At 54.6% G+C, this 26,408-nt stretch overlaps 1 protein-coding gene across 1 annotated transcript in view; it reads left to right on the top strand.

The window, feature by feature from the left end:
* The first annotated feature begins 9,479 nt into the window (after window positions 1-9,479).
* Window positions 9,480-26,408, top strand: part of Phf21b (PHD finger protein 21B) — a 74,112-nt gene continuing 57,183 nt past the window's right edge. Inside the window, exons 1-2 of the mRNA XM_045153179.1 lie at window positions 9,480-9,781; window positions 10,673-10,723. Coding sequence (XP_045009114.1) covers window positions 9,728-9,781; window positions 10,673-10,723 — 105 coding nt within the window. The 5' untranslated portion in view covers window positions 9,480-9,727. The remainder of the gene's footprint in view (window positions 9,782-10,672; window positions 10,724-26,408) is intronic.

Genomic DNA, 26,408 nt, shown 5'->3' with positions numbered 1-26,408 from the left:
TCCCTCAATAAGTGTAATAATTTAATAACTATCTTTCTCAGTCTTGTTTTATCCAATTCTATGGCTAAAAAGAAGACATGAACTCAGGGGTTGGAGTTCAAGGACTATTCCTGAACTCCCAGCTAACCCTGTTACAGGACAGAGCCCACCTTAACTCAGGAAGACCCCATCTTAGCTCAGTTCAGCCGTAGTCTATTTCCAACCCAGGCCTCAATCCGAGGTTCTCTGAGCAGATTGTGTGTGTGTAATACACATTCATGTGTGTGATCGTGGGCCTGTATGTGAGTGTGGGCCCGTGTGTGCGTGCCATGGCACACTTGTAGAAATTAGAGGACACCGTTAGGTATTGGTCCTCAGCTCCCGCTCCACTTGAGGCAGAGTTTCTCGTTGTTCACCACTGCATTCACCGAGCTAGCTGGCCTTCAAGCTTCCAGAAAATTCTCCCGCCTCAACCTCCTGTCTTGCCACAGGTGCGACAGGGCTACAGACACCAGAACTCAGGCCTGTGTAGCAAGCACTTTCCTCACTGAGCCATCTCCCCAGCTTCTGCTTTTGTTTTCTATTTTGAGATCGAATCTTACTCTGTAGCCCAAGCTGGCCTGAAACTCACGGCAAGCCTCCTGCCTCTGCCTCTTGAGTGCTGCGATTACAGGTGTGTGCTACTAAGCCTGGCAGGACGTGAGTTCTGAGGAAACACTGTGCAGCCCAGTATAGAGAAGGCAGGCTGAGAACCGGTCAAGAGGCTTGTCACAAACCCACTCCCCCTACTGCCTACCGCGTCTGGTCCACAAAGCACCCACCTCACAGCCCTTCTCAGTGGATTCTTCTTCTTTTTTTGGTTTTTCGAGGTAGGGTCTCACTGTAGCCCAGGCTGACCTGAAATTCACTATGGAGTGTCAGGGTGGCCTCGAACTCACGGCGATCCTCCTACCTCTGCCTCCCGAGTGCTGGGATTAAAGGCGCGCGCCGCCACGCCCGGTTTCTCAGTGGATTCTCACCTCCTCCAGGACTTCCCAGGCCTGCCTCCTGGCCACACTCAGTCCAGACTGAGCCACCACACTGCCTCCTGTCCAGTCATCCTGTGTCCCCGCCCACCCATACATTCCTGTCACTCGACCAGGCTTAATGTCCCCGTGTCCTGAGTGGCCCTGGCTCCTGGGCCTGGAATTCTGCAGAAAGCAGTGCTCCGACTCAAGCCCACGTCATCAGGGTCTAAGTTCTTGCTGACAACAACCAGGCAAGTGGCTGGAAGCAACCCACCAACTCTGAACCTCGGTTTTCCAAGACGCAGGGTGCTGATGGTGCCGGCACCCTCCAGGCCCGCCCTAAGGGGCTGCAGTGCAGAGCAGAAGAGGTGAGGCCTCCCCCCGGGGTGTCGCCTCCTCAGCCCCTCTTCACGTCGGGACTGTGGTCTGTGAGGAGGAAGCTGATGCCCGTCTGCCCTTGCTGCTCAGGGGCAGCTTCAGTGGGCACCGGGGGACCCAGGATAAGGCTGGTGGTGAAGCAGAAACCACTTCCCCCCACTGAGTTCCCCAGCGATCACTGCAGGAGCAGCGTGGCCGCTTCTGTGAAGGGAGATCCAGGCAGCAGCTCGGGGACGGAGGAGGGAAAAGGATTTCCACTACTTCACTGTGGAAAAAAAAAGCCTCCGTTTCTAAACTGCCGCTTGGCCAGAAGTGGGGGAGAAAAAAAAGTCAGCCAGCGTGGGAAGGAAAATGTGCAGAAGTTCTGCTCAGAGGGGCTCTGGGTAGAGGCGAGAGAGGAAGGAGGACTTACCTCCGCATGTTCGGGAGGAGCCCTCTCTCCTTTCAAAGTGCATCCTGCATCCATATGCGACGCATTGACTCATTCTCAGAAGCCAGTTGGGCGGCTGATTTGGAATCTCTGGTGACGTGGGTGTGAATGCACTAATTAGGATGGCTCTTCCCATAATAGAAGCCTGGGAACAAAGCACCCCCAGGTGGCACTAAGGGTGGGGCTCCCCTGGGGCCCCGAGGTCTTCATGGCTCTTGCAGAGAAATGCCTGGGCGCTGGTGGCTGCATGGTCCCTGCCTTCCTCGGCATTCTCTTCCTTCGGCTCATCCGTGGCGCACTTTGCTGCTGGGAGGAACCCCAGACTCCTGAGGTGAAGCAAAGGGCCTGCAGCCGGCCCTCCGAGCCCAGCGTCTCTCTCCAAGGTTCCTCAGGCACTCCAGAAAGGATGGAGGCTCCCCCACTTCCGGTCTTTGCCTCCCCTGAGGAGAAGCGGGGAGGCTACACGGGGGTGCCTGCCCGAAGCCCCCGGGGGCCCCCCGCACTCCCCAGAGGCTGAGCTCCAGGTGTGCGCTGCCTACCCCATGCTGGGCTGGGCAGAACCTTCCTCCTGCTTCACCGCTCTTTCTCACAGATCTCTTACATTTTGGTGAACATGTTTTAGAGGATCTCATCTAAATTCAGATAAGGGGGTCCCAACATGTAGGCTGGGGGGGCCTCAGTTTCCCCATCTGTAAAGGGGCGTAACATTGGGCTATGATGAGCTGACTGTCATTTCACATATATGCTCCACCTGCCCCCCCCCCCCCCCCGTCCTCTCCGTCAACGTTAGTCCCTTGCCTGCCACCGCCTCTGGTCTTCTCTCCCTGCCCACCGCTGTCTGAGCTCCTCATGCTGTCCCCTTTAGGAACAGGAATTGCGGGGCAGCAGGCCCCTGCGCGGCTCAGAGCCACCTCTCATCTGTGCATCACATGTGCAGGAGTGGAGGGGCAGCCAGGGCTTGGACATCATTCTGCTGCTGAGCGGCTGGTACAGGGCGCGGCCTGTGCCTCAGCACCCACATTGGTATAACAGGGATCCTGATAGCACCTGCTATCCGAGGTTGGGCTCCATCGCTAGGGTCACCTCTGCCATTTCAGGACAGTGTGTCCTCCCCTCTCTGCTCAGATGTCTACACAGAAAGGGTGGGGCTGAGCCGGACTCGGGCACGTGAAGTGTGCCTGGTAGGTCGCTGAGCCCGTTACAGCCTTTTTGCTCATCTGCAAATGGGGCAGCTGGAAGGATTAGACACTGCAGAGGCAGCTGGACCTGGCGCTTAGTGACCAGTGTGTAGTGTTGGCTGTGACTTTCATTTTCACATACCTAATCCCATGTCTAATCTCCCCATCTGAAGCTGTAAGACTGAGGCTGCAGAAAGAACAGGGGTCCCAGAGGAGGACACTGGGCACTTTGTATAAGCACGGAAGGTCGCCTCTGGCCGCACGGAACTCACTCACACGCAGAAGCACAGAGCAGGCCTGGGGGGATCTTCCCAAGACAGCCACAGTTTCAGGGAACCTATGGGCGGCTGGCTGGCTGGGACAGACACTCGTCTGCCATTAGCCGCTGGATTTTCCCCCACACATCCCTGGAGACTGGAGGAAGATTCTCCAGTGTTTAAATTTTGTGTTTTAAACTTGTACTGCTGACTATGGAAACCAGTATGGAGGTTCCCTCAAAGCATTAAAAAGGAGACAAGGGACAGTAACAGGAAGGGACCATGACCAAAATAAGGAAAAATAAGCCTGCCATATTACTCAGCTCTGTTACTCTGGGATGTACACTGAAAGGAGTCAAGGTCAGCTATGGTAAGGCACCTGCCCACCCATGCTGACTGTGGAACCCTTTGCAGTCAATAGCCAAATTTAAGAATTAACCTACATGCCCATCAATGCACAAACGAACAAAGAAAGCATGGTAAATAAAAACAATGGAGTTTTTTTTCTTTTTTTGTTTATATTTATTTATTTATTTGAGAGTGACAGGCAAGCGCTTAACCGCTAAGCCATCTCTCTAGCCCAACAATGGAGTTTTATTTGGGTACACGTAAGAATGCAATTATGTCATTTTCAGGAAACCAGGAAGAGCTGGAGATCATCATGTTAAGTGAGCTAAGTGGAGGTGTGCTGAGCTGCGATGTGGTGTGGTACAGAGCCTGGCTCCCTGGTCTTCTACCCTCAACCTCAGGGGCCTCCTCTGTGGCATTGCCCCCGTGGGGGCTTGAGTCAGATGTCCCCCATAGACTCATGTGTTTGTTCCCAGCATTTCCACTGGGCAAGTGGAGCCTGGCTGAATGTGGGTGGGACCGGAACCCCAGGGACTTTGCTGTGAGTTGCAGATGGACATGCATCTGCAGGATTTATCATGCCGCCTGCTTGTTCTTGGTCTTGCATTGGTTTTATCTTTCCTTACTGTGCCATCTTTGGCAGTTTGAATGTTTACTCCGTGCCCTTGTGTGCATGTAACATGCATTGTGGTTTTACAGCCTCAGCGAAGAGGCTTTGGACTGTGGGGATGTTTGATAAAAACCGTGGGGATGTTTAAAGTTGGACTGAATGCATTTGACAGCATGGATGGACATGAGTGATGGGGCCAGGGGTGGAGTGTGGTAGTTTGAATTAGATGCCCCTTATTTCTTTTTTTAAGATTTATTTTTATTTATTAGAGACAAAGACGGGGAGAGAGTGTGAGATGAGAATGGGCACACCAGGGCCTCTAGCCACTGCAAACGAACTCCAGACGCTTGTACCACATGTGCATGTGGCTTGTGTGGGACCTGGAGAATCAAACACAGGTCCTTTGACTTCGCAGGCATGGACTTTAACTGCTAAGCCATCTCTGCGGCCCAAATTCATGCGTTTTTGAATGCTTGGTCCCAGCTGATGGCAGCTTGGGGGAGGGGGAAGACTTGCTGGAGGAGCCGTGTTGCTGGGGCTGGGGGTTTGTGAGCCCCTAGCTGGCCAGCGTTAGCTAGCTCACTTTCTTTTTACTATTTTCCATCTGTGTGGCAGCAGTGACACCCATCCTCTGCTCATGCCATGTTTCTTTCCCCTGACATCATGAAGCATCCCTTTGAGACTGTGAGCCAAAACAAGTCCTCTCTTCCTGCTCTTTAACCCAGGCTCAGGAGGGACCCAGCAGCACGCCCAGTGACTAACAGACATCGCTCCCATCAAGAAATGTCAGGAGCCAGCGGTGAAGCCCAGACGCATTCTCCTCTATGCACAGGAGGACTCCGGGCACTGATAGAGGAGTCTCAGAGATTCCCGGGAGGTGAGCTGGAGGTGCAGGTGCCATGGGGCCCTGAGCTTAGCCAGAGGCGTATCAGTGCAGTGGAGCTGCTGGGACATGCAAGGTAGTGTGCGGGGCAGCCGGGCTGCCGAGTGAACCTGGTCTATGTTGCCTGTCTATATCGTCTGTGCAGCACCCAGGTAAACTGTGCATCAGGGGCAGGGCAGGGCCCAGAGGAGGGAGAGTGACAGTCTGATGCCACAGATGACCCTCTGACTGGACTCCAGTGGGACCCAGTCTCTGCCATCCCAGGCCCCAGACAGTGCCATTGCTGATTACAGCCACCGTGGAGATAAAGGGCATAAAGTGAGCCAAAGAAAACGGGGGGAAGAGGCAGGTGGTAGTGGTGGTGGTGGGGGGAAGCTCTGTAACCGTTCCCGACAAGCCTGTCCATCTCCATGACGAAAGCATAGGTGGGGCTGCCCCTGAGTCCCTGATGTGAATGGATGTTTGGGCAGGTTACTGAACCACTCTGAGCCTCAGTTTTCTCACCTGTAAAGTGGGGATAGTTGAATCTACCTCCATAGGACCAAACCACATAAAGGATGCCTTGGGGGGTGGGAGGATGGCAATCAATGACACCTTCCGCAGTATCATGGAGTCAAATTCATACATACCCTTCTGCAGTAGACAGCTTCACATGGCTGGGGGGAGCTTCCAGACCAGGCAGTTATGGGAGGATCGGGATTTATTGATGCTTACAGATCGAGGGGAAGATCCATAATGGCAGAAGAAGTTGGCCCCCTTTCACAGGTCCACACAGAGAGAAAAGTCACCACCAACACACAGGCTGGCACACTCCAAGAGCCCCACGCAAAGCTCGAACACTTTGCATGTCTTTAGACTGGAATTCCTCAAATGCACCTTAGGGCTGGAGCCTAGGATCAGCCCACAGTTGACACCTCCTCCAGTCAGGCAGCTGGAGACCTATGTTACAAGCTTGAATAAAACTCCTGTATCCATTGGGGGTAATCCATTCAAACTACCATTCCTACCAGGAACTCTCTCACGTGGGTGTGCCACACATTGCTTAGTCAAGCCCCTCCCACCTCCCATCCCATTTCTTCTGTGCTGGGGCCGCAGTCCTCAGAATCTCAAGGTCTCCTCCTCAAGGCCAGGCACCTCCTTTGTGTATTGGGCCCCATCCCCACTGACCTGTACTTCAGTTTCTCCCGTGTCCTTGGCATCAGCCCCTGGTTCTCACTGAGACCTCATCCTGGCTCATACCCTTTGCAGAAGTGACAGTACTCCCAGAAATGGCATCTGAAATGAATGTCGGGATGAACAGGAGTCGAGAAAGGTGGGCTGTGTGAGCCAGCAGGACACGTTCCTGGAAGCAGAGCCAGTGCCACAGGACTTCCTCTGAGTTTACAAGATTGTCTGCTGATGAACAGGAGTCGAGAAAGGTGGGCTGTGTGAGCCAGCAGGACACGTTCCTGGAAGCAGAGCCAGTGCCACAGGACTTCCTCTGAGTTTACAAGATTGTCTGCTGTTGCCAGACTTGGTACAGGCCTTTATAGCTACTTGGAAGGCTGGCAGGAGAATTCAGGGCCTGCCCAAGCAACTCAGTGAAATCCTGTCTCAAAAAGACAGGTCTAGGGCTGGAGAGATGACTTGGCGGTTAAGCGCTTGCCTGTGAAGCCTAAGGACACTGGTTCAAGGCTCCATTCCCCAGGACCCATGTTAGCCAGATGCACAAGGGGGCACAAGCATCTGGAGTTCGTTTGCAATGGCTGGAGGCCCTCGTGTGCACATTCTCTCTCTATCTGCCTCTTTCTCTCTCTCTGTCTGCCTCTATCTCTGTCTCTCAAATAAATAAAAAAATAAAAAAATATTTGAAAAAAAAGGCCAGTCTGTTGGGCTTGCCAAAAGAAAGAAAGAAAGATAGATAGATAGATCTAGCCAGGCATGGTGATACAGGTTGGGCTAGAGTGAGACCCTATCTCAGAAAAGAGAGAGAGAGAGGGAGAGAGTGTGAGAGAGAGGTCTAAGGATATAGGTCAGTAATAGGATGCTTGCCTAGCATGCATGAGGCCCTGGATACTCTGGGAGAGTTTCTACCCTGTGGCATGTTTACATGGGGAGTAGGTGACTTCAGAAAACAGGGGGCTTGAGGAAACAGCTCAGTGGTTTAAAGTACTTGCGTGCAAAACCTACTGGTCTGGTTCATTTCCCCAGTACCTACATAAAGCCAGATGCATAAAGTGGTACACTTGTCTGGAGTTTGCTTGCAGGGGCAAAAGGCCCTGGTATGCCTACCCTCTCAAACAAATACATAAGATGTTTGAAAAAGAAATCTCAAGGGGGCTTGTGGGTGTTGGGTGATGGTCACTGACGCCAGGGTCAGTGAACAGCAGCCAGCAAGCCTTGTCTCCACCACCGAAGCACACTCCTCTGGCTGGCCGGCGTCTGCCTGAGCTTGTGCCAGTCAAGGGCAGCCTGAACGTTCACCCTGTTGATTTAAGGTCCACAAATGGCCAATGAAAGTCACTAGCTTGCAAAGCCTGTTGGCTGGCGTTCAATGCCAAGCTGCCTACCTAAGCTGGATGCAAAAAAGTAGTGGAAGTGTCTGCTGCTCATTTGCAGTGGCAAGAGATCCCGTTGGTGTGCATGGGCCTGCGCATGCGCACCATCCTTCCAGAAATAAGCATATGAATAAATTTTAAAGTTACCTGGGAGCTGGGCATGGTGACACATGCCATTAATCTCAGTGCTCAGGAGGCTGAGGTAGGACGATCGCTGTCAGTTTGTGGCCAGCCTGACGCTACATAGTGAACTCCAGGTCAGCCTCGGCTAGAACGGGTCCTACCTTGAAGCCCCTACCCCCAAAAATGTGTTACCTTGGATTTTCATCAAAATGTCAGTAACATTTATAGAGAAAACAAGAAGGATCTTCTTGGCATGGACACTCTCTCTCTGGGCCTCTGAATGCCCTCCACAATGCCACTCACTTTATCAGGCTGGTGTCCAGCCCAACAAATGCACTTAGCCCAGGCCAGGCCTCTGTCTCCAGCACACCTGGATGTAAGCAAGAGCGAGTAGGAGACATTGTCCTGGGATGGGTTCCTCCCAGAAGTGTGAGTCATTTATGGCAAATGCCTCTGACAGACCCTAATAACACTGGACCCTTGGAGGGGGCTCGTGGGGATTGACAACAGAAGAAATGCGAGAGGCGTTGCCATCCTGGCACCTGGAGCCTGCCCTGGAACTGGGGGGTGCACGGCCCTTTCTGGGCATTTGGTGACAGGGTGAGCCTGAGTATTTTTTGGTACTCTGTGGGAAGAGGAAATTATGACCAGTGACTTGTTCCAACACTTAATTTGAGATATGGCGGCCCCCTTTCTCCCAGCATTTTCCAAATACAGACACAGGGCATACGACATTAATTGATGAAGACAGTAACTCCGCCAGGGTTAACATTGTCTCAGAGACATTAACCTCCTGGCTGAGGGTCTGGGAGTTTTGAAATGCGATCCGGGCAGCAGTAGTTGTTATAATTGTTTTATGCCACATTGACCTGGCATGTTTACGACTTTTAACAATGTCTTTAAAAGTCGAGTGACATCTGCTGAGAGTTTAATTGTGAGTGTAAAAAAAAAAAAATCATTAGAAGAAGAATCAAGAGGTCAATTTTCAAGCCCGACCTGGTGGCACTCCTCCCAGCACTCTGAGGGTGAGGTAGCAAGCAGATCGCCATGAGTTCAAGGCCAACCTGTCTACACAGTGAGTTCAAGAACAGCCTGGGCTTCTGAACGAGACCCTGTCTCAAAAAAAGGAAAAAAGAAAGTTAATCAATTTTCAAACTGTTAACAACAACAGAGGGGCCATCGGGCGGTGGGGACTACGGCGACAAGCCTAATTTAGGAGCGGAGAGGATGGAGGTGACTTAAGTGAACCGGGAGAGCGAGGAAAGAAGACGGAGAGAAGAAAGCGCCGCCGGAGCCCCAGGGACGCAGGGCAAGGGCGTCCCCTCCCGCCGGAGTGTCCTCGGCTCGGAGTCAGGCTGGGCACTCCAGCAGCAAGGGCCGGCGCCCCGTTCCCCTCGAATTCCGCTGGGGAAACACGGAGGACCTCCCGTCACCCCACTTCGAGAGCCCGAGTCTGCGCTCCGCCCGCCGCCACTTTTGTTCTCGGCTCGGGGCGCCCGGCGGCGGCGGCGGGGCGGCAGTGCGCACGCGCGGGGCGGGGCGGGGGCGGGGCTGCCGGCGGGTCCCGGCCACGCCCCCACTACCGCCCCGGCCCGTTCCATCCGGGCACTACCGAATTAGCATCGTGCCGAGGCACAACTTTGCCGAGGCCCAGCGAGATCCAGGCGCGCGCGCCGGAGGAAATATAGTCCCTGCCGGCGGGCGGCGGGTGCGGGCGGTGGCGGGGCGCGCCTGCGGGGCTGCGGCGGGGCTCCGGACGCCCGGGGGGGACCATGCTCCGGGCCTCGCCGGCAGCCCGGGGACCCGGCACAACTTAGCGGGCAGCCCTAGGAGTTGTCGCCTTTCTTCCCCCTCGCCAGTTCCGCTCTTGATCGGCTGTGTTCCTCTTTTCCTGGAGGCCCGGAGGACCCTCGCCCCGGTCCGGCTGCAGCCAAACCCGCACAACTTCCCGGGAGTCCGGGCCAAAGTGAGCGCAAAGTGCTGCCCAAGTTGCCGGGATGGAGCTGCAGAGCCGGCCCGAGGCGCTCGCCGTGGAACTCGCTCGCCACCAGGTAGGTGGCCGGGGAGGGAGGGAAGGAGGGGGCACTGCGGAGTTGGGGCTCCTGGGACCCGAACCTGGCGTCCTCTCTCTCTTGGTCACAAGGGCCCTTCGCTCGGGCTGGGGTGCCGGGAGCTGGCCGCCTCCTGCAGCCTGCCCCAGGGCTGGGGAAGAGTGCCCAGCACGGGCCCCTCCGGGGTTCCCTCCTCTTCACCCCGTTCCCCCGCGATCCTGCACCGTTAGGAGGTCAAGGGCGCGTGGGACCCGAGCCCGGCATCTGCAGGTCTGCAGACTTCGGGCGTCGGGAAGGGACCCCCTGCTAGAGACGGCCTCGGGGTTCGGGGAGCGCGGACAGGCCCCTCCCGGGCTCCCCCGCCGGCTCCAGCCTTGCAACGTTCGCAAAAGTAGTTTTGGCGATTGTCGCTCGGACGAGCGGGTGGCGTGGCGGCCGGTGGCCGGGCGCTGTTGCGGCGTGCGCGCGTGTATGTGTGTGTGTGTGTGTGTGTGTGTGTGTGTGTGTGTGTTGGGGAGATTAGGACGCGACTTGAATATTTATGAGCTTTGCTCGACACGGACTCGCAGTGTTTACTTGGCTCTTTGTTCCTCCCCCCTCCCCCGGCACACGCACTCACACTCACTCGCACATGCACCCCGGCCTGCAAACTTGCACGGCTCGGGGCGCGCCGCCGGGTGGCCTGGGCCCCCGCCCCGCCCCGCGAGCTGCCCCGATGAGGCGGCTGCCACAGGTAAGCGGCACTGCCTCGCCGCGTGTGCGGGACGCGGCCCGGGAAACTTGGGGAGAGCTGCGGTCGGGCCCGGCCTGGGCCACCGGGTGGGGGGCGCGGCCCGCGGCGTTCGGGGCGCACCAGATGCTGAGCCCGCTCCTCCCTCCGTGTTTCCGCAGAACGGCGACCTGAAGAAGCAGCCGCGGATCGCAGCGCTCAGCGACAAACAAGTAAGCCAGGGGGCCTGGCTCCCCCCCTAAACACCCCAGGCCAGGGACCAGGGAGGGCCGCCGGGCACTTTGGCAGCACCCTGAAAAGTGCCAGCGTGGGTGCCACGCTTATCGACTCTCGCAGGAGCCTGTCGCCAGCTCTCAAAGTTGCGGGCCCCCACCCCCTTTCTGGAAAGAAAGAGCCGGGTCGCGGTGACCAGGGGGGACTGCCAGGCCCGGGTAGTGGCCGAAAAGAGCCGAGCTGCACCTCCGAGGCGCCGGCAGCTCGGCGTCCATTTTGAGTGGTGGACAGACATGTTTTTGGAACGTGGACATTCCCCCGGCTCAGTGTTCCCACTCCCCACTGCGGTAGGAGAGGGAGCCCAGTCATTTGGGCCTGCACCCCAAACTACTTGGAAGCCATTTCTGGGCTGCATGACAAACCTGGTTTTGAAACGGGGCCGCCCCCTCCCTTTCCCTCTCCTCGGCCGGCTTCACTTTTTATTCTTGGAACCTGAAGCCAGCTCCCGGGGAACAAAAGAAAGGCGCCCCCGGGACACCCCGCTTCTGCTCCAACTTTGATCTTTGGGCGCTTTCGGGGTAGATGGGGGAGTCCCGAGAGTGTCCTGCCGGGTGTGTGTGGGTGGGGAGAGGACTCGGCCCCCTCTGGGAGGAAAAGTTGTCCATTGTGACTTAGTTGCGCTGAGCTCAGCGCTCTGGGTTTCAGCACCACGAACAGATGCCGGAGCCCGGCCGGCCGCGCGCCCCCGCGCCCCTCCCCCTCCGCGCCCCCCGCGCGCCCCCGCGCCTTCCCCGCCGCCGAGCCGAGAACTTTGAGCCGCGCAGCCAATCGCGCGCCCGGGGCTCCGAGACGGCGGGGAAGGGGGGGCGGTGCCCCGTCCCGCCCCTCCCCCCGCGCGCCCCGCCTCCGCCCCCCGCCCGCGCCCCCCGGCATCGATCGCGCTTCCTTCGGAATGCCGCCCGCCCGCCCGCCCGCACCAAACTTGGGCAGCTCGGAGCGCCCCCCCGCCGCCCCTCCCCCACGCCGCCCCCGCGGCCCCGGCGCGCGCCGCCGCTCCAACCCCCCCCCCTCCGCCCCGGGAGGGGGCTCGGCGACCTCCGCGCTCCCGCCGAGTCTTTAAAGTTGAGAAGTGGAAGGAGGGGGCCGCGGGCAGGATGGCTGCTCCCGAGGGTCGACGCCTGCTCGGGGCGCCCGGCTGGGGACCAAGGCGTCAAGTCCTTCCCGCCGGTGCCGCCCCCCCTCCCCCCTCCCCGCCGGCTGCGCGCCCCCCGGCCCGGAGTGGAAGCTTCCATTCCCGCCGGAGGGGGGCCGGCGCGGCCCCGGCCGAGTCGAGTCGAGTCGAGTGGAGTCGGGGAGTTCGCGGGGGGAGGGGCCCCAGGCTCGCCATTACCATTTTGATTGCTTCGATGCCATTTTTGGAGGGGGAGGGGTTGGGAGACCCTTCTCGGTGGAGCACAAAGATGTTTAATCACTGTGGGGAATCAAATCAGATACTTTCCTAGAAAAGAAAGAAAGACCGAAAGAAGAGAGGGAGAGAGACAGAGATAGATAGAAAGAAAGGAAGGAAGGAAGGAAGAAAGAGAGAGAGAAAGAAAAAAGAGAGAGAGGGAGAGAAGGAAGGGAAGGCACCACCACCAGCACAGCGGCGCGGCGGGCTGGAGCCCGGGGCGCGGGGCGCTGAGCGCTTCCCGGGAAGTTGACGACTCCGGGGCTCCGAGTAGACGGCGGAGAAGAGCCCGTCGCCCGCGGCTCCCGGCGACAATGTCCTTTATGAAAGCGCTCGGTGGCGGAGTTTGACTCCGGAGAGGCTCTTTCAGGCTTCGGCGTGCTCGTTTCTTCTGTATTGTGGCAACTGTTTCCCGGCCGTTTGCATTTTCACGACCACAGCAGATGAGTAGGTGTTTATTATCCGGCCTGCCGGAATTTAGATCAGGGTGGAAAGGAACCTTTGAGCATCCCGATGGCTGGAAAGTGGAGGTGCCGCTGGGGGAAGGAGCTCTCCCACCCGTCCCTGCGAAGGAACTGTCTGTCCCCCTCCATCTTTTCGGCGTGTGAGTGCTTGAAAAGAAAGGGGACAAGAAAACTTTTGTTCTCTGGCCTTTAAAACATGTTTCTCTTAGATGGCTAAAAATAACATCTGGTCCGCAGCCGGGGTTTGGCCCTCGGAACTTGTGTTTGTGACTGCAACTGTGTTGGTTTTCCGTTCCCCTTTGTGGCATTTTATGTAACAAGGGCTCATAAAGAGGGAGGGGAGGGGGCCCAGCGGCCGGCTTCAGCTTGCTGGTGGACGTGCCCGGGTCCCGCGGGCTGGGGACGCCTCCGCGGCTCCCCTGCGGCGAGCTGGGTGCATCTCACTTTCCCTGCTCTGCTGTCCTAGGGCGACGCTGGTGCTCACTGGAGGCTTGGCTTGGCTGCGGCCAAGTCATCGAACGGGACCGAGGTGACTGAGCCAGGGCTTTCAGGAGTCTCAGCTTGGACACCCCAAAACTTGCCCTAGGAGGAGCTGCAGTGCAGGAGGGAGGATTAAAAAACCCCACAAAATTTGTGTGTCAGAGATAACTTTTTCTTTTTAGTTCAGCAAAAAAAAAAAAAATTGAAGATACGATTCTTCAGTAGAGTTACTTAGGAAAACGTCTCCACCTTAGGAGATGTCTTTCGGTGCTGCCCCCATTTGGAACACCAGATATAAAGGTTAAGTTTCAATTAAAAGCGCACATTCAGATGGCAAACTAGATAGTAAAATGAACGATGGCCCCGTTATCCATCTCCCATAGGCTACAATAGCAGGATATCAGGGCCCAGCCATCAATTTCCCGTTCGTGCCCTTGGCAAGGTTTTTCTTTCTTTTTTTTCTCCAGTCACTTCTAGAAACCGAGACAAATGTGGCAAGGACTCGTGGAAGTAAAGTAGATGGTTGGTCAGAAGTAGGTTTTTATTTTATTTTATGTCATTTTCCTCCCACATGGGGATCTAGGGGTTAAACAGAACTAACTACCTGTTCGGGACCTTGCATTTTGAAAAGGGAGTTCTCTTTTTTCCTTTGGTGTGTGTGTTGGGGGGGGGGGGCTGGCATCGGGAGCTGTTGGGAGCAGCTTAGAGGAGGAGAGACCCCTCTTTTTTAAACAAGACATCGTGGGAAACCTTGATTAGTGGTCCCAGCGGCTTCCTGCCATAAATTTGCAGCACGGGCAGAGAGGCAGCAACATTTTCACCTGAATTGTCAAGCAACAAGCACTCGGTGTAATAGACCCACCACACTTCTGGAAGCTCCATTCCCCACCCTTGGAATTTCTGCAGTGTTCAGATGCTGTGCATGGTCTCTTCTGGCTTCTTGCAGTCCCCCGGAGTTAGAAGGGCCTCTCACTTGCCATTCATGCTGGGCTAGGCTGGTAGAGAGACCCTGGAGATGAACTTGGGCCCGGTGCAGTGCCCGATCCGTGATTTGATGGACTGTGGATATCAAGGGGCTGTGCTTAAGTGCAGCAATAAAAATCCGTCTTTTTGAAAGAGATACATACGAGGCCCTCACCCAGGCCCTGAGTTATGTTCTGAGAGTTACTCGCCGTGTAAGGCACGGAGACTCTGCTGGGAGGTTTCCACCTGAAGGTGAGTACTGGCTTCATTCCAGGAGTACCCAACCCCAAGGTGGTCAGCTTCCGGCCACAGGAAGGTCGTGTCAGCCTGCTCACTTCCAAGAGCAAACGTCCATCCTCTTCCTGGGAGTGCTGGTCCTTGTTCTTGAAACAAGAGATTGGGACTGGTCAGCACCTAGACCTACACTATGACCTGAGCCCTTCCCAGAGACCTACTTTCCACTGTCCAGCACCCTGGACTTACTCAGTGTTGTTCTTCCCTAGAGGACTGTAGGAGATGCCCCCCGCCCCCACACCATTGAGATACAACTAACACATTCCAGTCACCTGTGCAATGTTTGATGGCTTTCCCAAGTCACTGCTGCCATCCATTTGAGAGCATTTTCATTACCTTGAAGCTGTTCTGCTGTCACTGCTCCTCTAGCTTCAAGCCACTTTTCATCTGCTTTCTGTTATGTGGAGTGGCTTGTTCTGAACTCACATGATATAAGTATGGGTGTCCCCATCACATGATGTAACTATGGGTGTGCCCATCACATGATGATGTAACTACTATGTGTGCATACATTTCCTCCTGTGCTTGCCTGCTTTCGTTCCCCATTAGGGTCACCATACTGCAGTGTGTATCACTGCTTTGTTCCTCCTCTTTCTTTTGTTTTTAAAAGATTTTATTTTTATTTATTTGAGAGAGAGGGGGAGAGGTAGAGGGAGGGAGAGAATGGGCATGCCAGGGCCTCTAGCCACTGCAAACAAACTCCAGATGCATGTGCCACCATGTGCATCTGGCTTACGTGGGACCTGGGTCCTTTGGCTTCGCGGGCATGTGTCTTAACCGCTAAGCCATCTCTCCAGCTCCGTTCCTCCTCTTTCTTATTTTTGACACAGGATCTCATGTAGCTCAGACTCTTACTATGTAGCTGACGTTCACTATGAGGATCAACAGATCCTCCTATCTCCACCTCCCACGAGATGGGACTACACCAGAGATGCACTGCCACAGCCTGTTTACTGGATGCAGTGCTGGAGATGGAACTCAGGTCTTTGTGCATTCAAGGCAAGCACTCTTGCCTACTGAGCCACATCCCAGTTCCTCTACCGATGGCTAAATAGCCTGTATGTGGACACATTTTAACTGTTTGCCTGCCAGTGGACATGTATGTGGGTGGGCTGTCCCTTTCAGCAGAAATCTGCCCATCCTAGTAGGTTCAGTAGAGTGAGTGTGTTATACTTGGACACAGCTCTCCATGGCCACCCACTGCTCTCGGATAAAACCTAAGGGTACTCTCTGCTGTTAGTCCTCTGTAGGGCCATCATCCTCCCTCCTCTTGGCAGTGGGCTCTTTGTAACAACTCTTTACACCCCAGTACCTCATTGCCTCTGGGGTATAGGGGCTCTCATCTGCCGTGGTCTCACATGCCCACCATTATCTCACTGGCTCTTCTTGCTGGGCTGTGTGCTCTGTGCAGGCGTCCACTCACCCCCCCCTTCCCTATGTTCTGGGATGGGAGGGGATTAGCAGTGATGATCTGATGGTCCCAAAGGGCACTAGCTATGGTGGGCAGGGAACGAGTGGTGGATGTAAGAACTATGTCTTTGAAGTGAGTTACTACAGAGATGAATGAGACCAGCTCTTCATCCCCACGAACACCAGAGAGGGTGAATCATGGACCTTCCAAGGTGGTGTGGGAACACCTGTATTGTTTCTGTCCTGAGGATGGCTTCTGGATGAGGTTGCCTGGATGATGTGTCGTCTCAGGACTGAGATGTGACCAGGTGAAGCTGGTGGCCACACTTGCTGGAGGAGAAGGGCCCAAGTAGAACCTGCTGCGGGGAGGCAGGCTGCCGGCAGTTAAAATTCCAAGAGAGGAGCGAGGGACAGCTGGGGCAAGAGCAAGGAAAACGCCCATTGCGGGCCAAAGGGCTGCACTTGGTGCCTGTGTCCCCTGCGGTGGGGCAGAAGGGTGTGTCCGGTAGTGTGAGGGCAGTTGCTGGGGGGGTGTGTGTGGCTGAGCTCCTTGGGTGGGTGAACTAGTCGATGTTTGTCCATGTGGGAAGTTCCTGCGGTGGCCACATGGCCTGTGCATCTCCTGGGGACCAAGAGCCTGGGTGATCAGCACAGTTGGGAGGGTGAGGTGCCAGCAGGACCTGCCTCTTGCTTAAAGCTGAGATGTTACTGAGGCCTCCGGGGAACTCTGGGTAACTGCTCAGTTAAAAAGAAATAAGTATGTGTATCGTACATGTTTATACATAGCTGTACTTACCAGTTACACTTTTGTTATTTTATTGACTGTAATGTATAAAGTGATAAAATATCTTTGTGTTGATAATGTGAAGGCAATGTGAAGAACGATACGTGTAAAACCATCTCAAGATTGTTTCTAAAATGAGAGGAAAGATCTGATTTTGAAATCAGGAAAATAGTTACTACTCTTCTGTGAAGTAACCGCTAAGGGATAAAGGAGAATTTCACCTGTTTTTATCTTTTTTTTTTGAGAAAGACTCTTCCTCTATAGTCCAGGCTGGCCTCAAACTCTTGCGCTCCTTTTGCCTCAGCCTCCTGAGTGCTGGGGTCATATGTGCAAAGTCCACATCACTGGCAATTCTACTTCAGCAGCAGCAGAGCCTGTGGGGTGGGACAGGTCTGAACCCTCTGAAGCTCATGTGTACCCATCCCAAGAGCCAGTCAGTGCTAGTCCTGAGGCATGTTTGGTCATAGTTCTGTGCATGCACATGACTGTCGTATGCATTAACATCTTTCTCAGACACAGGTAGATGTGCCATTTTTACTGTCCCTAAACTTGGTTCTCAGCTTGGCAGAGAACTGTGGACCTCTGCTAGAAATAACTCCAGTTCATGCTATGGTCACTTAAGGGGCTCTCACCTGTCACTGGGGATGTGAAGGTCATGGGGTGCTATGGTTTTAGCAACAGTGATGTTTATTTTATAAGAATGCACCTTTTTTGGTGTGTATGGTATGTGTGTTGTATGCACCCGTGTGTGGTGTATGCGTGCCCGTGGAGGCCAGGGGAAGACACAGGTTCTGTCCCCTATCATTTCTGTGCCTTATTTCCCTATGACACAGTCTCTTGTTCAGCGAGGTTGCGTGGAGCTCCTGTTTTTTCAGCTAAACTGGCCGACCAGGGGCAATCCTGTCTTCACCCCGCTCAGCACTGGGTCACAGGCGTGTGTCACCTGGGCGACAAGGATCAAACTCAGGTCCTCATGACTGCACAGCACCTACTCTTAACCCGGAACCATTTCCCCATCATATCCGCAACCTTTCAGGATGCTTGTGTGATCTCTGCTCACAGCGGTTCTGGTACCGTCAAGCAGGCATTGTCTACCTGTCCCTTGATGCCCAAGTGAGGTATCAGCATGAGACACTTGGCCCCCAGCTGCAGAGGGGACAGTGTGCTGTCATGAAGGCTGGGGTCAGATCTGATGTTTGCACTAGTGGAGGAGCCATAGGCACCCTGCAGGTGTGCACACAGCCTCGGCCGGCTGCTGATTCTTCCTGATGTAAGCCTGCTCCCAGATCTCGGATCTGTTGGGCTGGCGAAGCTACTCTGCTGGACAACCCAAAGAAAGGCAGTTTCCCAGAGTCAGAGCACAAGGGGTCACCAACGAAGGACTTGCCCCTTCTGTCTGTTAGCCTCAGGCATCGGTGTCCTCTCCAGCCAGCATCCGGTATCGTCACACCGCCGGGGGCAGACATAATCAGCCAGAAGAGCAGAACCTCGTCCCCAAATCCTCATGCCCTAGCTTTCTGCTGTGGCCAAGTAAACCTAGCAAAGGGTTTCTGGCTCTAACGCAGCCTGAAGGGGCGGCGAGACCTCGGCCAGCGGCTGGTGGGGGAAGCAGTGGCTGGGTGGGCGTGCCGGGACACCACAAGTCAAGGCGAACTGCCGAGGAGAGCTGCTGCTTTGCTGAGAGGTTGGCCTGGACCACAAGAAGTGCATTGCTGCTTGGCCCGTTCAGGGGCCATCCTTCTCTCTGGGAGGCGTCTTGTCACGTGGGAAAGGTTGTTGCTGGTGATGGTGCTGATGGCGGCATCTTTTCGACTAGTCCCAAGAATTCGCTTTGATATTTGAGCTGCTTAAGGCACCTGCTGTCAGAGCTGTGCCGCTGATTTCAATTAAGTCTGGGTGTTTTCAGTGAGATGACGCCGATCATAATGTTGGTAATCCCAGGATGCCTCATTAGAGCTGCTGGCGATGATGATGCTTCGCCCCTGCCCCTGAGCAGTGCCATCTCCAGATCGCTGTCTCTTCGGGAACAGCGTCGTGGGCTCCGGCCGCTTTACTTCACTTGTGTGAGCTGGTGTTTGACATGGCAGCATGCAGCAGTCCTGGGGTCCCTTCCTTAGCAGTGGAGGGTCTCTGGTCACCGGAGGGGGCAGGTCCAGGAGGTCTGTGGGGTCTCTGCTAGTCCAGCTCTCTTCTCCGTGCAGGGCTGCTCTGAAGCCCTCTGACTCATCTCCGAGAAGCTGGCACCAGAGAGGCACCGGTTTTCAAGCTGGGCATTTGGACAGGAAAATTGGAGGTCTGACAGCAGAGTGCAGGGTACCAGTCAAGAAGTGGTTTACAGAGGCAACGTGACGGTGCTGTAAGCTCTGGGCTCTGCCATCCTTCCAGGCTGCGTGGTCAGGAGCCACGGCGTGCCCATTGGACGCTGGTGCTGTGGTGCCCCTTCAGGCTCTCCCATCCCTCCGAGAAGGCCTGCTGGTAATTTCAGTTGTGTTCAGGAAGAAGTCAAGGCTCAGAGGGGCTGAGTGTCCTGTGGAGATCACACAGCACAGTGAGTGGAGAAGTTTGGGTCTTAGCTCTCAGCTGCCTAATGTGTTTTTTTTTTTAACTTTTTATTGACAACTTTTATATGATGGACAATATAACATGATTATAATCTCCCACCACCCTCTCTCTTCCCCTTTCCTGTCCCAAATCCTCCCTCCGCTAAATCTCTTCTTTCCTCTCTCCTATTTGGATGTCAGCGCTTTTCCTCCTCTGCTGTAGCTCTTGTGTAGGTAGCCGTCACTCACTGTGGGGTCTATGGGTACCACCACCCCTTTGTGTCTGGACGTTTGCAGTGCAAAGCACTCCTTCCCTTCCTTTTCTCTTGCATTCTTTCCGCCACCTCTTCTGCAATGGCTCTTGAGCCTTGGAGGGTGTGATGGAGATTCTCAGTGCTGAACACTCCAGTGTCACTTCTCAGCCCTCTGTTGAGTTTTGATCTTAACTCATGTGCTGGCTGTGTGGGCAGAAAGGCAGTGCTTTATACAAAGAACGTGAGAAGCTGAGTGTGGAAGGTGATACAGATTAAAGCGAGTGGAGTCTGTGTCAGACATGACCCCTCCCCCAACATTCCCTTACTAATAAGTGGCCGTTTGTGTGATTCTCCTGGGAATTTTTCTTGATAGAAAGTTCTAGAACTTTCAAGGAGCCAGGCATGGTGGCTTACATCTTTAATCCCAGCACTCTGGAGGCAGAGGTAGGATTGCTATGAGTTCAAGGCCACTCTGAGACTGCATAGTGAGTTCCAGGTCAGCCTGGGCTAGAGTGAGACCCTACCTCGAAAAACAAAACAAAACGCTAGAATGTTCAGGGGATCTGAGCAGAATCTCTCTTTGTCCTGACACCTGCCTGCCCCCTGGTTGCAGGCGGGGAGCGTATGGCAGGCCGGGTCAGGAAAGAGACGGCAGTGCGGAGGCGCAGGCAGCCCGCCTGCGGTGGACCAGCCTCAGCCAGTCCCTGTGCTGTGTGATGAGCCCCGGCACCTGCCCTCCTGCCCTCCTGCCCTCTCCCTCTCCTTGTGTTCCCGTGGCTCAGGCCTGAGGTCCCTGGGAGCTCTTGGTGCTGCTGTTTCCTTTTTTATGGTATCACTGACTTTATAGTGTTTGTCTTTAAGGTGGATCACCTTCTTGTTTTGAAATAACTTCTGTTCTCCAAAGGAACAAATGTGCTTTCTTAAGAATGTTTTCCTGGCGGGCATTTATCGTGAGGTAGCACTCTAGTGTAGGAGAAACTGCTGATGCAGCTTCCTTCTGCCGGCCAATAGCACGCAGCCCGGCTCTCGGATGGACTGCACTTGGATTCTGGGTTGGTCCTGGTGCAGGTCTTACTAAGACACAGGAGGAAGCTACCCACCCGTGGGAGGGGGATTGCCTTTTTTTTTGAGTCAGGATCTCACTCCTAGCCAAAGCATATCTAGAACACACTCTTGTTCAAGGCCAGGGCTGGCCTTGAGCTCAAAGCAATTCTCCTACCTCAGCCTCCCAACTGCCGAGATTAAAGGCATGAGCCACCATGTCCAGCAGGAATATACTTTTTTGTCCAGGATAGAATTGAATCCTCAGCCAAAATAAGCACCTGTCTGGGCTCTGGTCTCAACGGGAGAGTGTTGCTGCTCAGACGGGGTCCTGAGGATGCGGGGGGCCTCAGGTCTCACATACCGGCTGCGATTCCCAGCAGGGCTGTGCGGTTGAGTGGAGGAGCTGCCACGGAGCGCAGAGCTGGCTGGCCCCGTGAGCCTAGAGGCGCTGCGGCATTCTGTGGGGACAGAATCCTCCCAGCTGCTTTTGGGTCTCCACACTCCCATGTGTTCAGAGCTGGGAGTGGGGCTAGACTTGGTAGAAATTGACGTTATGTGTACCCCAGAGTCCTCTACATGTGGTCAGTGGCTTAAGGGGGTGAGCAACCAAAGGGAGGTAGATGTTAGAGGACACCTCACCTTACACAGGGCTAACTGAGGACACAGGTTGAGGTGGGCAGAAAGATCCCACCCACTACACTGTGGCCTGGAAAAAAGCATCCTGTGTTTATTTCCACAATGGGATTTGATTTGCTGAAGCTTTCCATCAGAACCTGCCTGCACTGGAGGGCGGCCCCTTCCAGAAGTGTGGGGTCCTACATGGGATGTCCTTGTGTGCTATCTTTCAGTAAGGACTCCAAGGAAGCGTCCCAGGTGACCCTCTAGAAAGTCTCAAAGAGGTTCTTAGATGCCCAGGGCAGTTGGCTGTCCGTTTGCACAATTCAAAAGCAGACCACCTGGCCAGGGACTCATTCCTCATATAACCTCGGCAGGCCTTTACCCCCAAATGTAAACTCTGGATGCAGACGGATGCATGCATGGGCTGAGAGGCCAACAGTGCAGGGCACACCCTTTGATACAACAGGGACACAGAAACTAAGCTGCAGACCTGCTGATTCAACAGGTTACACCTGGAAGTTCTGGCCGAGGACAGCGTTAGTGCAAAGTAGGAGGCTAGAGGAGGTGCTGACTGAACACTGTCTGGATTGGAGTAGTTGGGGACCCCCACTTCACCCCTGCAGAAGTGGCCCTGATAGGAGAACTGGGACCAGGCCTGGTGTTTCTCCCAGATACGGAAGTCTAGGTTCTGAAATCCTAAAGTCTCTGGGGTTCTTTGATGGCCAGATGACAGTCCAGGTTCCCAGACTTAAGCAGGGAGGGTGGATCTCAGCACTGCCCTGTGACATGGCCTCATGGAGCTCCACCACCAGGTGTGCTCAGTGAAGCCTCCTGCTGTATGAATGACGCAGAGGCTGCTGCCAGGAGGGATACTCCTGCAGGTGAGTGTGACTGACTTCCAGCCTCCCTCACTCCCTGGGCCTTCCTCATCCGGGCCTAGCTCGTGTGGGCAGTCGCCTGACCTCTTGGTCAGGGTGTTGTTATTCTGGTCTTGGTACCTTGATAGCGCCACCATGCTGACAAGTGCCCAGTAGTGTCCCCCTCCCTCACCTCTTGTCCTGTGATAGCATCTCACCTGGGGCTCCCCGCAGAGCACTGGGGCTGGTTTGCTGGGGCTCTGCCACCATGGGTTCTAAGATGCACGCAGTCTGCGTCGTGTCCTCAGTTCCCAGGTTTAACAATTACGCTGCCCTGGTGAGAGTCCATGAGGCGAACACATTCAGCCACATAACCAGAGAGCTGTTAGGGTTCTTCCAGGGTGTTTGTCTATCATTTAGATAAACATATTTCTGCAGCTCCCAACCCCTACCCGATGCTGTGGCCCAAGTCAGTTTCTTGCTGAAGTTATGTTATTAATGTGCTCTGCTGAGTGGACGTGAATGGGCAGCCTAGCCTCTCGTACTACGGATCTAATTACAAACACTAGGGACAGCACCAAATAAGCCGCCTTGGAAGGAAGGAGAGCCTGGCAGCCAGGGCTGACGCAGTCTTTAATGAACTTCTTTGGTACTTGTATCTTAGCAACACATTTTATTACATCCCCGTGCGGCTGGACCTGCGCACTAATTTATCCCCCCTCCCTCCAGCCCCCACTCCTGTGACTCGAGGGAAGAACGTACCCACCAATTTCCCTTTCCCAAGCCCGTGTTTGCTTCTCCCTGCTTTGTTTAATCGATGGGAAAGACAGTCATGATCCTGGGGGCCGGGGTCTTGCTGGCTGGGGAGAGACTCACTGTGGGGATGTGGTCTGGGCTCATGCTGAACTGCGCCCCGTGCTCCCCTGGACTTGGGTGTTTTCTGTGGACGTGGCAATGGAAGTGGGGACGAGTGCAACTTTTGCCTCCTCCTCATCAGCTTGTAAGTGGGGAGTCGAGGCAGGAGAAGTTCCTGTTGGATGAAGCAGATGCAGGGGTCCCACCAGGGACGAGAGGAGAGGGTGGACAGGGAGCTGGCATAGGGCTGCTGCTGAGTCTGGGGATCTGGACCAGTTACTGTCCTCTGATCCTCAGACGTGCCTTCGACCTCTTTCCTTTGTGACATGCCCCAGCTTTTTTAACATTGCCCACAAACTTTTATTGCGGTAACATGTGTGCCAGCGTGGCCACCTTACCATTCCTAGGTCTACAGTCTAGGGACGTTAGGCCATGCGCATCGTGTGTGACCAGGATCACAATCCCCCTTCAGAATCCCGCACCCGCCAGGGCTGAGCCGTGCCCTCGTTCACCTGCCCAGGCCCCTCCCAGCTCCTGGCAGCCCCAGCCTACCTTCGGCCTGTGACTGGGCTACTCCAGGGACCTTGCGACAGAGTCACACGCGTGACTCCTTTGGCTTATCTCACTTAGCACGTCGTCCACGCTCACCCTTGCAGCACCCACTAGAATTCCTTCCTTTTGAAGGCTAAATGGGATGTGTGGGTGGACTACCTTGTGGACAGCCATCAGTGGATACAGGTTCCATCTGCCTTTTGGCTGTTGCGACGGCCGGGGCTGTGAGTGTGACATAGGAGTGTCTGTCTCCTGTCCTGGGTGTGTGCCCAGTGGCAGAATTGCTGCAATGCACTTTTGCTTTTCCTCCTGGACAAACTCAGGGGAGAGAAGTCCAAGCAGTGGCCACCTTCCATTAGCTAGCACTCTGTTACTAAGCCGTATTTTTCCTACTTTTATTATTTACTTTTATGTGTATATGTCTGGGTGTGTGTGACGTGTGTATGGATGTGTGCACCATGGTGCACATGTAGAGGGCAGAGGACAGCCTTGGGAGGACTGTCCTCTCCTTCCCTCCTCCTTTAAGGCAGGCTCTCTCCTGCTGCTACTTGCTTGGATTCTCCTGGTTTCACCTCCCATTGACATAGATGCATTGGGATTACAGATGTGTGCACCACTTTGTATTTGGGCTTTTGTGGGCACTGAAGAGGATTGAACACAGGTCAGCAGGTGTGCAAGCAAGTGCCTTTAATAGCTGAGCCATCTCCCTGGCCCAAGAGCCATAATTTTGAGTTACTGCCTGCTAGGGAATTTGTGTACATCCCAAATGGCTTCCTCTGGAAAGTCTCCTCCACCCTGTGGGTGTGGGTATGGGAGGAAATGGACACACTGGTGCCACTTTTATGTGCACTGAGGGGGTCTGGTGATGTCTACTGACGTCCCAGTAGAGGTCCACACTGACATGGAAGATGTGACTGTGGTGCTTGTTCAGACCCCATGTGATTGATGTCCCAGTTCTCTCTCCATGATGATCACCACAGGTGTGGAGCTGGTCGCCCGCGTCCTCTCATTCACCCAAACAATAGCAATTGTGTGGCAGTGTCTCGGGCGGTGACAGGCGCTTCCATGTGTGCTCACCCATTGAAATGTCACACTTCATGAATGAAAACACCAAGGTTGAGGGGCTGATGAGCTCTGTGTGTGTGTCTGTCTCTTTCTCCCGCCTCTTTCCCTCCGTCATCAGACATCAGTCCACGGATCATAGATAGAAGAATAGAATCTGGCCAACCTCAGAATAAGGAGGACCCCCCCCCTCATGGTCAAAGTTGTCCAGGCCTTGCTTTGGAACCCAAGTGGTGGGAATGAGCACACAGGAACTCTCGGAGCACTTACTGGGCCCTTGCCAAGCTTAACTGGAAGCAGCGTCTGGGGATACCATCTCTGCAGAGCACCAAGGCCGCTTGGAAGGCTCTGTGGATGCACTGTCCGTGCCTCTCAGGGTGGTGACAGGTAGTAGGCTCCGGTGCTCTGGGCTCAAAGGACCCGGAGATTGTCTTCTTCAACCTCAGGCTAGACAGCTGTCCATGACAGCATCTCATGCACGCTCGTCCCCACCTCTGCCCCGCCCCCAACTTCAGCCTGCTTTATCTCCTGTCTCGGTTTCCTGCCTCTGCGGCTTCCCTCTCCGCTCCTGGCAGTACTCATCTGGAAGAGTGTGGCAGCTCTTGAGCAAGCTTTCTTCCTCCAGCATCTGTCCCCACACTGCCACTCCTGTGTTTCTAGTGTGACCTTCATGTTTAAACTCCATTGCCAACTCCCCACTACTTGCAGTGGTCATTCCAAGTGCTTTCTTAACCCTCTTGCTTGGGCGTGAGTCCCAGAGAGGAAGAGCTGCTAGGCTAGAGGCTGCACCAGGGCCTGGAGTCCACCTGGCCTTCACCTGTGGGACCATGTTGGAGACACTTGGGGTTCTGGGGAGCACAGCTCAGAAGCCAGTAACTTGAGTAGTCAAACCTCAGCATGTGTGCAGTGGACAGATGGGCCTGTCCTGATCTGGCCTCAGGTTTATCTTTACCAGTCTTCTTTCTTCCTAACTACTGGGTTTTGTTTAGTTATTTTGGTTTTGCAAGGTAAGGTCTCACTCTGGCCCAGGATGACCTGGAATTCACTACACAGTCTCAGGCTGGCTTCAAACTCACGGCCTCTCAAGAGCTGGGGTTAAAGGCATGTGCCTCCACACCCAGCCAGCTTCTTCTCCTGACACAGAAGTGTTGGCTGTTTTCCAGTCACTGGATTTGTGCCCATGGCAGTTCTCCCACTTGAGTTGACCTTTTTGGTGGTGGTGGTGTTTTAATAAGACCCAGGATCTATGTGAAGGCACAAAGCTTAAATTATCTTCTTACCTCCTGAGAAGGGCCCTCTGGGTTCACCTGGACTGGATTGTGTGGTATTGGCAAGTATGGTGGTGATGCTGTTGATGGTGACCATGATGGCGATGGTGGTAGTGGTGACTGTGATGGTGATGGTGGTGGTGTGATGACTGTGATGGTGATGTGGTGGTAGTGTGGTGATGGTGGTGGTGGTGATGGTGGTGTGGTGGCCATGATGGTGATGGATCACACTGAGCTGCCGTGTCCTGTCAGGGAGGTGAGGTGGGGGTAGGCTGCATCTGACACAGAAGCACTGTGTGAGCTGTTGGGGTAGAAGTGCCTCAGACCCCGAGGATGTGGTACTCCATGTGTCTGTACAGAAGTAACAGCTTTTAAGAGTTGCACAGTCACTGAGTCCCAAGAAAGAAAGCATGCTGTTTTCCCAGAAGGAAGCCCTCCCAAGAACCCCTCAGAGCTAATGGCAAGATAACTGAAGCACCACATCCCTTTAAAGATGCTTATGTGACATTTTTCTGGCAAGCACATCTGGAGCTTTTGCCATTGTTTTTTATGACACTCGCTGTCATTTAGTGGGTCACATACCAGCTGAGTGTCATGGATGCTGTGATGCTGCAGCCCTAGTGGCTGCCCGTCAGGAGCTCTGAGCCTCCAGACAGAAATAACAGCAATGGGATATGTCTCAATGTGATTTTTCTTGGGGAAATAAAAAGCTCTAGAACAATCTTTCCACCCCACAATTTAAATTAATAAATTCTAGAGCAAAATGTACATACAACCAAGCAAATGCAGAGT

Source organism: Jaculus jaculus, chromosome 6 (genome assembly GCF_020740685.1).
Source record: "Jaculus jaculus isolate mJacJac1 chromosome 6, mJacJac1.mat.Y.cur, whole genome shotgun sequence".
NCBI lineage: Eukaryota > Metazoa > Chordata > Mammalia > Rodentia > Dipodidae > Jaculus > Jaculus jaculus.
This window is presented reverse-complemented; position numbering and strand designations above follow the sequence as displayed.